At 40.9% G+C, this 13,996-nt stretch overlaps 1 protein-coding gene across 1 annotated transcript in view; it reads right to left on the bottom strand.

Annotated features, from left to right (window-relative positions):
- Nucleotides 1–2,115: 2,115 nt before the first annotated feature.
- Nsun6 (NOP2/Sun RNA methyltransferase 6) overlaps nt 2,116–13,996 on the bottom strand; it is a 42,097-nt gene continuing 30,216 nt past the window's right edge. Inside the window, exons 9-11 of the mRNA XM_057787606.1 lie at nt 12,301–12,449; nt 8,002–8,127; nt 2,116–2,644 (exon numbers count right to left, since the gene is read on the bottom strand). Of these exons, the coding sequence (XP_057643589.1) occupies nt 2,411–2,644; nt 8,002–8,127; nt 12,301–12,449 (509 nt within the window). The 3' untranslated portion in view covers nt 2,116–2,410. The remainder of the gene's footprint in view (nt 2,645–8,001; nt 8,128–12,300; nt 12,450–13,996) is intronic.

Genomic DNA, 13,996 nt, shown 5'->3' with positions numbered 1-13,996 from the left:
CTTCCCACCTTATTCACACCTGCAGAATAATTCAGATTCCTACTTAGAAATCCATCTCATGTTTAAGAGGACCCATAGCTTCCCCATCTGCTCAGTGAGGTGCTGCCTCCTTGATGCTCTGGTCTTATTCCAGCCAATGTCGTACTGCTGGCGCTCGGTCTTACTAACTGCTTTACTTCACTTTGCTATAGCAACTAAAATCTAACATAGGATTTTCATTAACATGTATTTACCACTGAATTAAATATTTTTCTGTTTTCATAGAAATAATCTATATTAAAACTATGTTTAAAAGGTATGTTAATATCCTTCCATGTGTCCCTCATTGTTTTCATTTATTGCACCTTTTTCTAACATTTTTGTGTCCTTGAAGAATGTGCAGTTTGCTTTCAAATTTGAGGGAGTAAATCCACTGACAATGGCCCATGTTAATAGGAAAGCTGTTAACAGTATTCTGTGTCCTTGATGTTTTAAACACAAGCAGAGTTGTCTTTTGTTAGCTCTGCATGTACTCTGGGTTTACTAGAACGGCTAAAAGTTGACACCATGCAAATTTGCTACTAGGCTATTTCTCTCTTAGTCTCATCCCAGCTTAGCACATAAGGATGTACAGAGAGCAGGGGGAAAAAGCAATGATTATGGCATTGCTTAAAACAGAGTCTTTTAAAACCAGAGGGGTTACACTGAGTCCCAGAAACAGAAGTACCACAAGGAGATGGTGTGTCTCTTTAGTCAAAATAGCATCTACTGGACACAGGCAGAATGAAAGATGGAAAGGGTTTGCTTATATACTTGAATCTTAGGAAATTCAGTATAAATTTTCATATTCAATAAACACCTATTGACTATCCACTCTGAACAGTGACTGTAAAGAAAAAAAACTAGTTTACCTACCCTGGTACATTTCCCAAGTGTAGGAGTGAGCTCAGGTTAACCACAGTAAAATGGCATCATAATGTGCTGTGAGCCGTGGATGTAGAGCTCAGAGCTGTTCAAAGAGATGTTCTCCAGGAAGAAGCCACCAAAAGCTTTACTGATCCAAGAGCTGATGCAGTCTTCATAGATATGGTAAGTTGCTGAGAGACCTTCCTACAGGAAACCTACGAGGAAAAGAAATTATCAGCAATTGGTTTCAGTTGTCCTACACAACGAAGTCCTGTAATTTGTAAGGATGTAAATGAAAGATAACAAACCAGTCTGGTGTGTTCCATGTGAGACCTTTCAAGTGTTGCTGGGTACTGGACATCTTAACAGAGTTTATCTACGCAGCAGGTAGAATGAAGCCAGTCTGAAGACCTGATGAAGTCTTTGAAAAGCATATACTTAGGCTGCTAGTGTGGCCCAGACAGACTGGATATACTATCCCAGGTAGACTAGCCACAGTGGCAGGATGCCTGGTCACTTCTGCACACTGCCTGAGGTTCTTGTTTTTTGTTGCAGGTCAGTTAAGATTTGATTAAGAAGAGCATTTATTTTGTCTTATCTATCAGACACAGTTGCCTGGAGCTGTGTTCTATGAAGCTGCTTATGTTCTTCAGGAGAAGTCAAAGCCCAGCAGAAAGTGCCAGGCCAGGTCTTAGCTGTCAGCCACTGTTTTCTGCTCCCTACCAAGCATGTTTCTATTATTTTGCATGATTTCTGTTCCAGAAAATGATAAAATACAACCAAAACTTTTCATTGTTTTTTAGTCTACAAAGTAAAAACCTGTATTTTACCTTTTAGATTATTATCTAGCACAATTCCAAATTTCATTTAGGAGAGCAGAGGCTGATGAAATGGCTTAGCAGGTAAAAGCACTTGCTATACAAACCTGACATGAATTCAAGCGGGGGTAACTCACTCCCAAAGCTGTCCTCTGACTTTCACGCGTGTGCCATGGCGTGAGCAGAACTTCCACACACAGATCATACGCAATAAATAAGGGAATAAATCTTTAAAGTAAAAGAGCCTGACTTAGAATTAGTAAGCAGAGGGGGAGGGGCAGAACTCAGGTAAAAAGCCAACTTACCTCAGTCATGAGGCATGCAGTGCTACTAGTGCCCATGGCCTGAATGCTAATGCAGTAACTACTGCCATGTTTGGAACAGAAAACACTTTCTTTCATAACCACATGAAAAGTTCAGAGTTTTATTCTTTTGTTTTTGGACTATTTTTCACATCAGAAAAAACAATATTTATGAGTTAAAACTGACAGTATACTCCAGACCCAGAGGGAATTCCTCCTTGCCTTTTCTATCATTTAAGGCAGATTATGTTTTCCCAGCCTCCCCGACATCTGCAGGGCTACTTAAACACACTGCTCCTTCTGTTAGCACCTTCCTGTGTCCTAAGCAAACATGCCATCATTCCACTGGCCTGAAAACACTTAGGTGTAAGAAAAAGCAACACACGGAGAAAATATTCTGAATTTTCAGTTGCAAGAAACCTTCTCCTCTGTGCTTTTACATTTTAGAAACTTTGCAATAAAGAAGCCTATACAGTCCCTGTTGGCCAGCCAGATCACGTCTTCTCTCTTGGCATCTTGGAGACAATCAGGGTCCACACTCTGCAGTGGCACAACTGATGGATCAAATCGCTGCAGCTGTCTCAGTTGTTCCAGGGACAGGCCAGCTCCCACCATTCCTTCTCCTCCGATCTGTGGTTCCTGTTGGGAAGAAATAAACAAATGTCCTATAATTAGTAAGCTGCCTCTTTATAGCTTAAGTTACAAAGGCAAACTGGTTGTGCATCTGACCCCTTCCAGAAGCATACATAGAGGTAAATATTCTTGCTTTTATGGGATGCACATACTAATCTGTGGGAAGCAGAGAAGCAGTGGTCTGTGGCCACCTGATGGAGGAGTTCTTGCTTATTTAGGATCCTCTATGCTTATCAAGTACTACGGTTTTAGGAAAGGCCTGAAGGTTATGATTAAAAGCTTGTAGATTTAAAAATGCAGTCCTAACATATTCAGCTATAAGACCTAAGCAAGCAGCTTTACCTAACTCCATTTATCCAAGTATACAATAGGTAAAATACCCAGTTCTTTTTTGTTTTGTTTTTATAATTTTAGAGCTCTTGAAGCCTCAGTTTTCTAACCATGTAGTACATTTCTCTTCTGACTATGAGTAAAGAATAGTGAATTTCATTGACTTTCAATTGTTAGTCAAGTTTTTAAACTCAGGTTGATAAAAATGGTCAAGGCTGCTACTGATGGTTGTACAGCAGTGGTAGTGGGCGTAGTCCCTCTACCTGATCTTTTAGCACACTGTTCTCAACCTTCCCTGCTGCAGCCTTTTAATGCAGTTCCTCATGTTGTGGTGACCCCCCAACCAAGAAGCTATTATTTTAATGTACTCACTCATAAGTGGTTTTTAGACATAAAGCAAAGAAAAACCAGCCTACAATTCATAATCCCAGAGAACCTAGACAACAAAGAGGACCCTAAGAGAAATATACATGAGTCTAATCTACATGGGAAGTAGAAAAAGACAAGATCTCCTGAGTAAATTGGGAGCATGGGGACCATGGGAGAGGGTAGAAGGGGAGGGGAGAGAAAGGGGGGTGTGTGGAAAAAATATATATATAGCTCAATAAAAACAATTTAATTTTTTTTAATACAATCTTGTCTTATTTTACATAGTTATTCAGGTTCCCACTTCCTTCTCTCCTCCTGCTCCACCCTTCTCCCCTCACCCCTCAACCACTCCTAGAAAGGGTAAGGCTTTCCATGGGGAGTCAACAAAGTCTGACATTTCACTTCAAGGCAAGGCCAAGGCCCTCCCGCCATGTCTAGGCTGAGCAAGGTATCCCTCCACAGAGAATGTGCTCCAATATAACAGTTCAAGCACTAGGGATAAATCCTGGTCCCACTGTTAGTGGCTCCACAGACTGCCCAAGCCTAACAACTGTCCCTTACATTCAGTGGGCCTAGTTTGGTCCTGTACAGATTCTCCAGCTATTAGTCGAGTTAGTGAGCTCCCACTAGCTGTCTCTGTGAGTATCCCCATCATGAACAAACATGACCAGTTTGTTCATATTGTAGCTCTTCCCTCTCTTGGAGGGAGTCCTTCGCTGTACATCTGTTTCTGCTTCTATCAGTTGCTGGATGAAGGTTCTATGATGACAATTAAGGTAGTCATCAATCTGACTATAGGAGAAGGTCAGTTTAGGTGCCTTCTCTACTGTTGCTTAGGGTCTTAGCTGGGGTCATCCTTGTGGATTCCTGGGAGTTTCCCTAGTGCCATGTTTCTCACTAGCCCATAATGACTCACTCAATCAAGGTATCTCCTTGCTCTCCCACTTTGTCCTTCCCCCTTCTTGAGCATGCCATTCGGTCACATTCTCCTCCCCACCCTTCTACCCTCCCTTCATTCCCAGTTTTTTTCAGGAGGTTTTGTCTGTTTCCCCTTCGTTTCCCCTTCCCAGGGGGATTCATGCATGTCTCTCTTAGAGTTCTCCTTGTTACCTAGCTTCTCCGGGATTGTAGACTGTAGGCTGGTTATCCTTTGCTTTACGTCTAACACCCATTTATGAGTGAGTACATATCACATTTGTCTGTATAGGTCTGGGTGACCTCACTCAGGATGTTTTTCTTTAATTCCATCCATTTGTATGCAAATTTCAGGATGCCACTGTTTTTCCTGCTGAGTAGTAATCCACTGTGTAAATGGACCACATTTTCCTCATCCATTCTTCAGTTGAGGGGCATCTAGGTTGTTTCCAGGGTCTGACTGTTACAAATAATGCTGCTATGAACACAGCTAAGCAAATGTCCTTATGGAGTGTGGGGGCATTCTTTGGGTATATGCCCAAAAGTGGTATTGCTGGGTCTTGAGGGAGATTAATTCCCCAATTTTCTAAGAAACTGCCACATTGATTTCCAAAGTGGCTGTACAAGCTTGCACTTCCACCAGCACTGAAGGAGTGGTTCCCTTAGTCTGGATTCTCTTCAGCATAAGCTATCTTTGGTGTTTTTTATCTTAGCCATTCTGACTGGTGTCATTTGCTTGCATTTCCCTGATGGCTAAGGATGCTGAGCAATCCCTTAAGTGTCTTTCAGGCAGTTGTAATTCTTCTGTTGAGAACTCTCTGTTCAGATCTGTACCCCATTTTTTGAGTGGATTATTTGGTAATTTGATGTCTTGTAGATGGAAGCTGCTCTTTCCTAGCTGCCCAGACTCAAAATAATCACACAGAAACTGTATGATTGGCTGGGCGGTGGTGGCACACGCCTTTAATCCCAGCACTTGGGAGGCAGAGGCAGGCGGATCTCTGTGAGTTCGAGACCAGCCTGGTCTACAAGAGCTAGTTCCAGGACAGGCTCCAAAACCACAGAGAAACGCTGTCTCGAAAAAAGCAAAAAAAAAAAAAAAAAAAAAGAACTATATTATAACAACACTGCTTGGCTTATTAGTTCATGGTTCTTATTGGCTAGCTCTTATATGTTTAATTAACCCATTTCTATTAATAAGTCTATTGCCATGTGGTTGTGGCCTACTGGTAAGGCTCCATCCAGCATCTGGTGTCTGTCTCCTGCAGTGGCCTCATGGCTTCTCATTTACTCCGCCTTCACTCTCCTCCTCTATCTGCTTGGAACTCCTGCCTTGCCCTAACCTGCGCTGCAATAGGCCCAAAGCAGATTCTTTATTAACCAATGGTATTCACAACATACAGAGGGGAATCCCACATCATTGTTTAGTTTCTTGAGTTCTTTTGGAGATCAGTCCGATGTGAAGTTAGTAAAGATCTTTTCCCATTCTTGTAGGCTGCCATTTTGTCTTAATGACTGTGTCCTTTGCCTTACAGAAGTTTTTTAGTTTCAGGAGGTCCCGTTTATTAATTACTGCTCTCAGCATCTGGGCTACTGGTGTTATATTTAGGAAGGGGTGTCCTCTGCTACTCTCCACTTTCTCTTCAGTGAGGTTCAGTGCGGCTGGATTTATGCTGAGGTCTTTGATCCATTTGGACTTAAGTTTTGTGAATGGCAATAAATATGGATCTATTTGCATTCTTCTACATGTTGACATCCAGTTATACCAGCACCATTTGTTGAAGATGGTTTCTTTTTTCCATTGTATAATTTTAGCTTCTTTGTCAAAAATCAGGTGTTCATAGGTGTGTGGATTAATATCAGGGTCTTTGATTTGATTTCATTGGTCCACCTGTCTGTTTTTATGCCATACCAAGCTGTTTTCATCACTGTAGCTCTATAGGAAAGTTTGATGTCAGAGATGGAGATGCCTCTAGAAGTTCCTGTATTGTACAGGATTGTTTTGGCTATTCTGGTTTTTTGGTGTTTTTTTTTTTTTTTTCAATATAAAGTTGAGTACCGTTCTTTTAAGGTCTGTGAAGTATTATGCTGGGATTTTGATGGGGATTGCATTGGATCAGTAGATTGCTTTTGGTAGGATTGCCGGTTTTACTATTTTGACTATACCCATCTAAGAGCATGGGAGATCTTTCCATTTTCTGATATCTTCCACAATTTCTTTCTTCAAAGACTTAAAGTTCTTGTGGTACAAGTCTTTCACTCCTAAGCTAAATAAAGAATCAATATTGGGCCTAGTATATCAGACTCTTGGCAAGTGGAACTTTATCAGTGAAGGAAATGAGCAGTAAGGCCTCACATTCTCTAACAGCAAATGGAGCCAGCCCCTGAGACATTTAAAATACCTTTAACCAACTCTACGACGGAAGTTTTCTTATTTTACACACACTAGAAAAATACATATTAGAAAAGGATATATAAACCATGGCTATATCAACTAGGTTTTAAGGAATCTAAATAAATTCAGTGATTTTTGAAAACCACTAGTGCCAAATATTCATAAATACCAACAAGCCATCATTCCACAACAGATGTCTTGGACACTGGTGGAAAAGAAACTGCTGTCAGGAAAATATTGTCATCATATATGGCAGTGAGGGGAGAACCTTCCATTAATTACTCCTTTATACAGATTCTATGTAAATTCTGAAGTCTTGCTTCCATTTACATGTAATTGTCTCAATTTCTCTGCCTAGGAGCCATTTCTAGATTGTTTTATCTTTAACCTTTATCTTCTGCCTGTTAGAGTTCTATATAGGAAGCCATAAAGTCAGCTGCCCAATGTCTCTGAATGTCAGCATCCCTATATACACAGAATCAGCTTTATAAAAATCATAACAAAAACTCAGATTAGTGCCCACAAAAACAAACAACAAAGGGTTTTAAAATATCCTATATTAACATAAAAGTATAAAGGGTGACACTCCTGAGCTGCGGCTTGACCCCATGGCTTTTTTTGTTTTCTGCGACAGGGTTTCTTTGTGGTTTTTGGAGCCTGTCCTGGAACTAGCTCTTCTAGACCAGGCTGGTCTCGAACTTACAGAGTGCTGGGATTAAAGGCGTGCGCCACCACCACCTGGCTTTTTTTTTTTTGAATCCTGCAGCCCACTTTTGAAGAGGTGTGTTTGATGTGGCAGGAAGCAAAAATGTTCAATCTTTTACAAATAAAAAAAATGTAGGACTAGGAACGAAGTAAAAGTCTTATATGAGATGGAGAAATGGCTCAATGGTTAAAGACACATGCTGCTCTTGCAGAGGACCAGATTTGGTTCTTAGCATAACTATATGGTTCACAACCATCTGTAACTCCAGATTCAGGGGACTTGATACCTTTTCTGGCCTGATGGGCAACAAGAATCCACAAGGTATATTTACATACATGTGAGCAAAATACAAATATACATGAGGAAATCTATCCAAAAAGAAAAACAGGAAAGCATTTTTTGGAGATGCAGTGTTAATACCAACAAGTGGAATAAACAGCACAAAGATACCCAAGCCCATCCGGTTTAGCACTGGCAAACTGCAGAGAGAGGATGCTTTCTCCTTTGGTCATGTGAATCCCTATGGTCAGTTAGAAAACACAATCACTCCTATGAACAGAGCACTTCAGAGTCCATAACATCCTGTATATACCAGTGCACATCATACTCTGAGATGCTGGTAACACTGGAAAATGTTAGTGTTCTCACCTGGGGTTGAAGCTGAAGGCAGGGGAATGTTGTAAGGGCCCAGGCAACTTGCTCTTCGTTTTCTGCCAGAGTTACTGTACATGTGCTATAAATCAGCACTCCCCCTGGCTTCAGCAGCTGAACCGCCTAAAGAAAGCAAGGATCAGACTATGCATGCCACAAGACCCAATAAATACCTGAAAGTAAGTTAGAGAATGGCACATGGTACCTTGCAAGCACTTGGTAGTGATAAAATGCTGTCCTGTATGACACAGCCTGTTCCTGTAGTTATAGCACAATGTATACCCTCCTGATGCATGCAGCCTTACCTGGGAACTTTGATTTACACAGACTTAGCCTCTCACATACATCCTTCAGTTACCTCCCTTCCCATAATGTCTTTATTCCCAAATTTATATTTGTAGGGAGACCTCCTTTCTGAATCCATGTATATGTATTCAGTTGTCATGTCAACATTTCTGCTACCTCAGGTAATGCGTCCCCAAACAAATACTCATCATTCTCTGAAACCTGCTAGAAAAGGTTTCCCAGCCTTCCCCAAACTCCAGCCCTGAACCTCAGAGAACCAACTATGCTTGCAGTCCTTTACTCTCCCCATCCACTAGCCAGCCCCACTGGCCCTTCTTTCAATATATAATGCAGAGATGGCTCAGTGTGTAAAAGCCCTTACTGCTCCTGCAGAAGACCAAGTCCCAGCATCCGTATGATGGTTCACAACTGCTTATAACTCCAGCTACAGGGGATCTGATACCTCTTCTGATATCTGCTGGTGCCTGCATGCACATAGTACTCATACATACACTCAGGCACACATGTATACACATGGAATAAAAAAATGTGTGTGAACACACACAGTCCAGTTTTTGGTGACTACTCCCAACATCTACTACCATCAGTTCCAGCATCTTTATCTTTCAGCTGCATTGCACAACAGTTAAATCTGCCAGCCTGGTTCCCTGCCCTCGTATAAGCCAGTCTCCGCACACCAGTCTGAGCAATGCTTTTCGACTTGCTGCTTCTCAGCTTCACAAGCAAAGTCCTGAAAGCATTTTCAAGGCTCTACATAAAGGTGTTCCTGCCACACTGACGTTTCCTTTTGTCTTTCCTGCCCTTCTGGATTAGCAACCCTGTCTTCCTGCTATTCCTGTAGCAACCAAAGTCACTGCTACCTGAGGAGTCCAGACCAGGTAGACACTCTCCTCCTCCTCCTCCTCCTCCTCTTCCTCCTCCTCCTCCTCCTCCTCCTCCTCCTCAAAGCTGCTTGTTCCTTAACAATGCTCCACCAACTGCTGCTTACAAAGCCCTGTTTTGAAATGTGCTTCCTGATTTAACAGACCCCACACACCTTTCTTCCTGTAGTTTGCTCTACAGCATTAATGTCATTAATACAACAAACTGCCAGTCATAAAGGAAGTTCTTAGAGAAGGCATGGCCTGTCTGCTTTCTCAGTTACGATCTAGACATCAGTTTGCATGCTGTAGGTATTTAATAGATATCGGGACTACAGTGCTAAAGTAATTTTCTCCCAAATATAAGTTTATCTTCTCTTTTCTTTTTAGGCAGGTTCTCACATATTCTAGGCTGGCCTCAAATTCTGTCTAGTCAAAAATCTCTATCTCCAGAGTGCTAGGATCACAGGAATGTGCTGTTCCTCTCAGTTTATGTCTTACTGGGGAATCTAATCCAGAGCTCCATACATGACAGGAGTAATGAATGACTGATGCTGTCACCTGGACAGGATCTAGAATCACCAAGGAAACAAGCTTCTTGGCATGTCTGTGACAAATTGTAAAATTAGGTTAACAGAGGTGGCAAGCCCACCTTCAGCGTAGGAGCACTAACCCTTAGGCTAAGGCTCTGGATTGATTATAAGAAGACAGTGAAATGAGTACCAGCATCCACTGATCTCAGCCTCAGTATCTCAGATGCAGTGGGACCAGAAGCCTCCAGTGCCTGTTGCCATAACATCCTCACCATGATGGACTGGACCTTTGAACTGTGAGCAGAATCAACACTCCCTTGCTAAGTTGTTTCCTTGGGTATTTTGTCACAGCAACAAGAAGTGACTAACACATCAGGCCAGCACTCTTCCAACTGGGCTACATCATTAATGCTTATCTTTTCAAGCTCAGAGAAATTTTCTGAGTTCTTTGAGGAACTTACACAATGTGTTTTGATCATTTTTAGCCTTCTCCTGACTCTCCCTTGATTCACGCCTCCCATTTCCTACCCAGCTAACTCATGTTTCTTCTTTTTTTATAAACCCCTAATTTTGTTTAAACTTTTAATTAGAGTCTTTTTAAAACTAATAATTCATGCTTGCGCCTTAACTGAAGTAATGTGAACACTGTGGCTCTGTGCCGGCTACTATGGTAGACTTTCACAGGAAGCTTCTCAAAGGTTCCTTACCAACAGTGAAGCCAGGCTGTTTCCACTGAGGTATTCCTAGCAGATAGTGCTGTACTCCCCATCTCTTCAAATGGAAATCAACATACCCAAAGTCACTAACATGGAGGAGTCGTGGCTCAAATGAAGACAGTTCTGATCCTAAAGTTCACATTCTCAATGTCTAACCTTGTCTCATACACCTGCTCTCTGAATTCTTCACAGCTGGGCCTCTAGCCATGGCACAGGGCACACCTGCTCTCTGACTTCCCCCTCACAGTTGGCCCTCTACACTGAAATCATCCATCCACTCTCAGTAACCTTTCTGAACTTCCATCTTTACTATACCGGGAACAACAACAGAAGGAAAAAGCACTAAAGCAGTAACTTCCTTTACCCTCAGGCATTCTGTCTGGAGAGCATCCTTTGTGCTGCTTGGGGCTTTCATGCCAGAGGCATGTTTTCTGACGACTATTCTGAAAACTATTTAAATAATCCACAACTAGTGCTTCCTTTGTTTATAAAAGGAGGCAGCAAGAAAGAAAGAGCAGAAATGTACTCGAAGACAACCTTAGAGATTGAATAATCACAGCATGTTAATTGTTGCTGAAGTCTATGTATTATCATTGTAGGAAAGGGGAGAAATAATGAACTCATCTCTCATGGAAAGAACACTGCAGTGGGGCTAGAAGGTGCCTTTGCCCCTAAGAGCACTCACTGCTCTTGCAGGGGACTCAGGTTCAGTTCTCAGCACCCACGTGGCTACTCATCCTGCCTGTATCCAGTTCCAGAGGCCTTCTGCTTTGTTCAGACTCCTGCATGCAGGCAGTATATACACAGATAAGTAAACATACATCTGCTCAGAAGTTTTTAAAAATAGATAAGTTGAAATTAAAATAGAAGAAATCATATTTTGAAATATACTAAGTTTAACAAAACTGAGAAAAATTCTCAAATACTCTATGTGTAATGTACTAGATCAATTAAATTTGCAGTTGTTATGATCCTTCTACGTTCTGGATGTAATCATGCCTAGTTTAATATTGTGTTAGTCTGTTTTAGACTTTAGACTTCTAATCTGATAACTAAACAAAGCCAGGAAGAATGATTTAATTATATTGAATTATTTACATCAATTAGCAATTGTGTACGAACAACTCAGCCAACTGTGTTTTTGTTTTGTTGTTCTATTTCCATTTAAGGAGTAGACTGTTTACAATCAACTAAATGTCTCATTGAAAATGTTCTGAGTAACTGGTTGTACATTTTAAAGGAGGGGTCAACACAAAGGAAAACTCCCTACACTTAAAGCTGTAACTGGGCAGGACGAGGCACACAAACCATCAGAGCACTTGAGAGGCTGAGGGTCGAATATTGAAAGCTTGCGTCCAGTTTAGGATACACAGCGAGACCCCATTTTTAAAAAACTAAAGCCACACAAACACACTAGGTATTCCCAATCTCTTCCTGGGCTCTAGAAAATAAAAAAATAAAATTTGTCATGTCAACTGAATAATTCTATGACATAAGCCGTTCACTTGTGAAGGATTCCAAACTTAACCTCTGTACCCATTAAGTAACTACGCTTTCTCTCAACATACTCCCTTTGTTAACCTCTGTTGCTAGGAATTTGCCTATTCTAATTACCTTATAATTGGGCTCATACAAAATTTTCCTTTTGTGTCTGGTTTACTTCACTTAGCATAGTCTCCAAGTACTTCACTCCTTTTTAAGGCTGAATAAATATTTCAGGTAGCCATATCAAATCCTATACATCTAGTCTCTGCCCATGCCTCCTGTTTGCCTTCACCCTTTGACAAAAGTGTGTAGCAGGGCTCCGACACAAAAGCTGTGGTAGACAGAACACAGAACTGGCAATCGTCAGCTTCTTTACGGTGAAAGAGCATCACATACCACATTAAAGAGTTTTCGCTGTAGTGGCTGATATGATGTCACTTCCTTCAAAGTCCAAGTACAGGCCATATTTGGCCTCTGTCCCATTCCACTGCAGGGTGCATCAAGAAGAATTCGGTCAAAAGATTCTGGTAAGAATGGAGGTGCCCCTACAAAAGAGAATTATAAATATTATCTGCTTTCTTACATATAGGTCTAGAAAGGAATAAAATATTCTTGACATATAAACAATATGAGAAATTCACATTGTAATCCAAGATATTAAATAAAAAAATCTTTTCTCCCTTTAAGCAAGTCCTTAGCTAAGTTAAGAATTGCTTTTATTTCTTTTTCTTTTTTTTTTTTTAAAACAGTCTTTTTTTTTAAATTTATTTATTTATTATGTATACAATATTCTGTCTGTGTGTATGCCTGCTGGCCAGAAGAGGGCACCAGACCCATTACAGATGGCTGTGAGCCACCATGTGGTTGCTGGGAATTGAACTCAGGACCTTTGGAAGAACAGGCAATGCTCTTAACCACTGAGCCAACCCTCCAGCCCAAGAATTGCTTTTATTTCATATAGATTTGATTTCATAAGGACTGAAAATGCAGTTGTTATAGACGAGTTTTGATTTTATAACACAAACCCACATCAAATCAAATTAAGAACTTTAACTCCTAGTGTTAGAAGCCATAAAGCCCCAGAGCCAGTACCAATTACAGTCATTAGTCATAGAGGAAGTCGTTTCCTTGGTAATGCCTCCTGCAGACAGCACCAGAAAAATCAGGGCCTGCCTCGGGCTCTGACCAGACATACTGGTCTGGCTGCTGGTCTTTAGTCTCCTGGTTTTGTGGCCATGTGTATGGCTTCTGTTCACTATGATCCATTAACCTCCTGGATTTACCAGTCCATCAAGTTTTCCTTGTGGTGCTCATGAGTAATTTCTGATGAATTTGGTGTTACTGAAGAAAGTCGTGAAACTTGCGTTCTTTACCTGCAAACTTGCCATTGCTACTGATCACTTTTATTTAAACCCAGAATTACCTTCTGTTTTTATCTGGTTAGAAGGCTGTAAAGATACCAGTTGTTATTAGTGTCACCCACCTTCATCTAGAATCTTTTTTTTTTTCCTGTTTCATCTACTGTCCTGGAAAAAAATATTTTTCAAATAAATTTTTACTTTCTGATGCATACTGGTAATGCCCCCTCATCACCCCCCCAAAATACAAATTATACTAGTGTATGTTGTCATTATGTGTGTGTGTACCTGCTTTCCAAAATCCTCATCAAAACAGCTGTTTATTGACCAACTGTATCTTTCCTTTAAATAAGTAAATCCTTTGTATAGCTTTTCCCTACTGAAACCATGGCCTTTTTTTGCTAGTTTGTTTTTGTTTTTATTTTTCTCCCCTCCCCTCCCCCCTTCTACCCTCTTCCATGATCCCCATGCTCCCAATTTACTCAGGAAATCTTGTCTTTTTCTACTTCCCATGAAAATTAGATCCATGTATGTCTCTCTTAGGGTCCTTTTGGTTGTCTAGGTTCTCTGGGGTTGTGAATTGTAGGCTGGTTTTTCTTTGCTTTATGTTGTGCAAGAGGGATGGTTCAGCTGTTAAAGGCTAGGCTCACAACCATTGCCTTTTCTTACTGAACAGACAGTTATTATTTATAGAAGATAGGAGTCTTTCCCATAATATTCTATGATGAATTCCC

The sequence above is a fragment of the Chionomys nivalis genome, chromosome 13 (genome assembly GCF_950005125.1).
Source record: "Chionomys nivalis chromosome 13, mChiNiv1.1, whole genome shotgun sequence".
Classification (NCBI taxonomy): Eukaryota; Metazoa; Chordata; class Mammalia; order Rodentia; family Cricetidae; genus Chionomys; species Chionomys nivalis.
The sequence above is the reverse complement of the archived record's forward strand: the minus strand, read 5'-3'. Positions and strand labels throughout refer to the sequence as shown.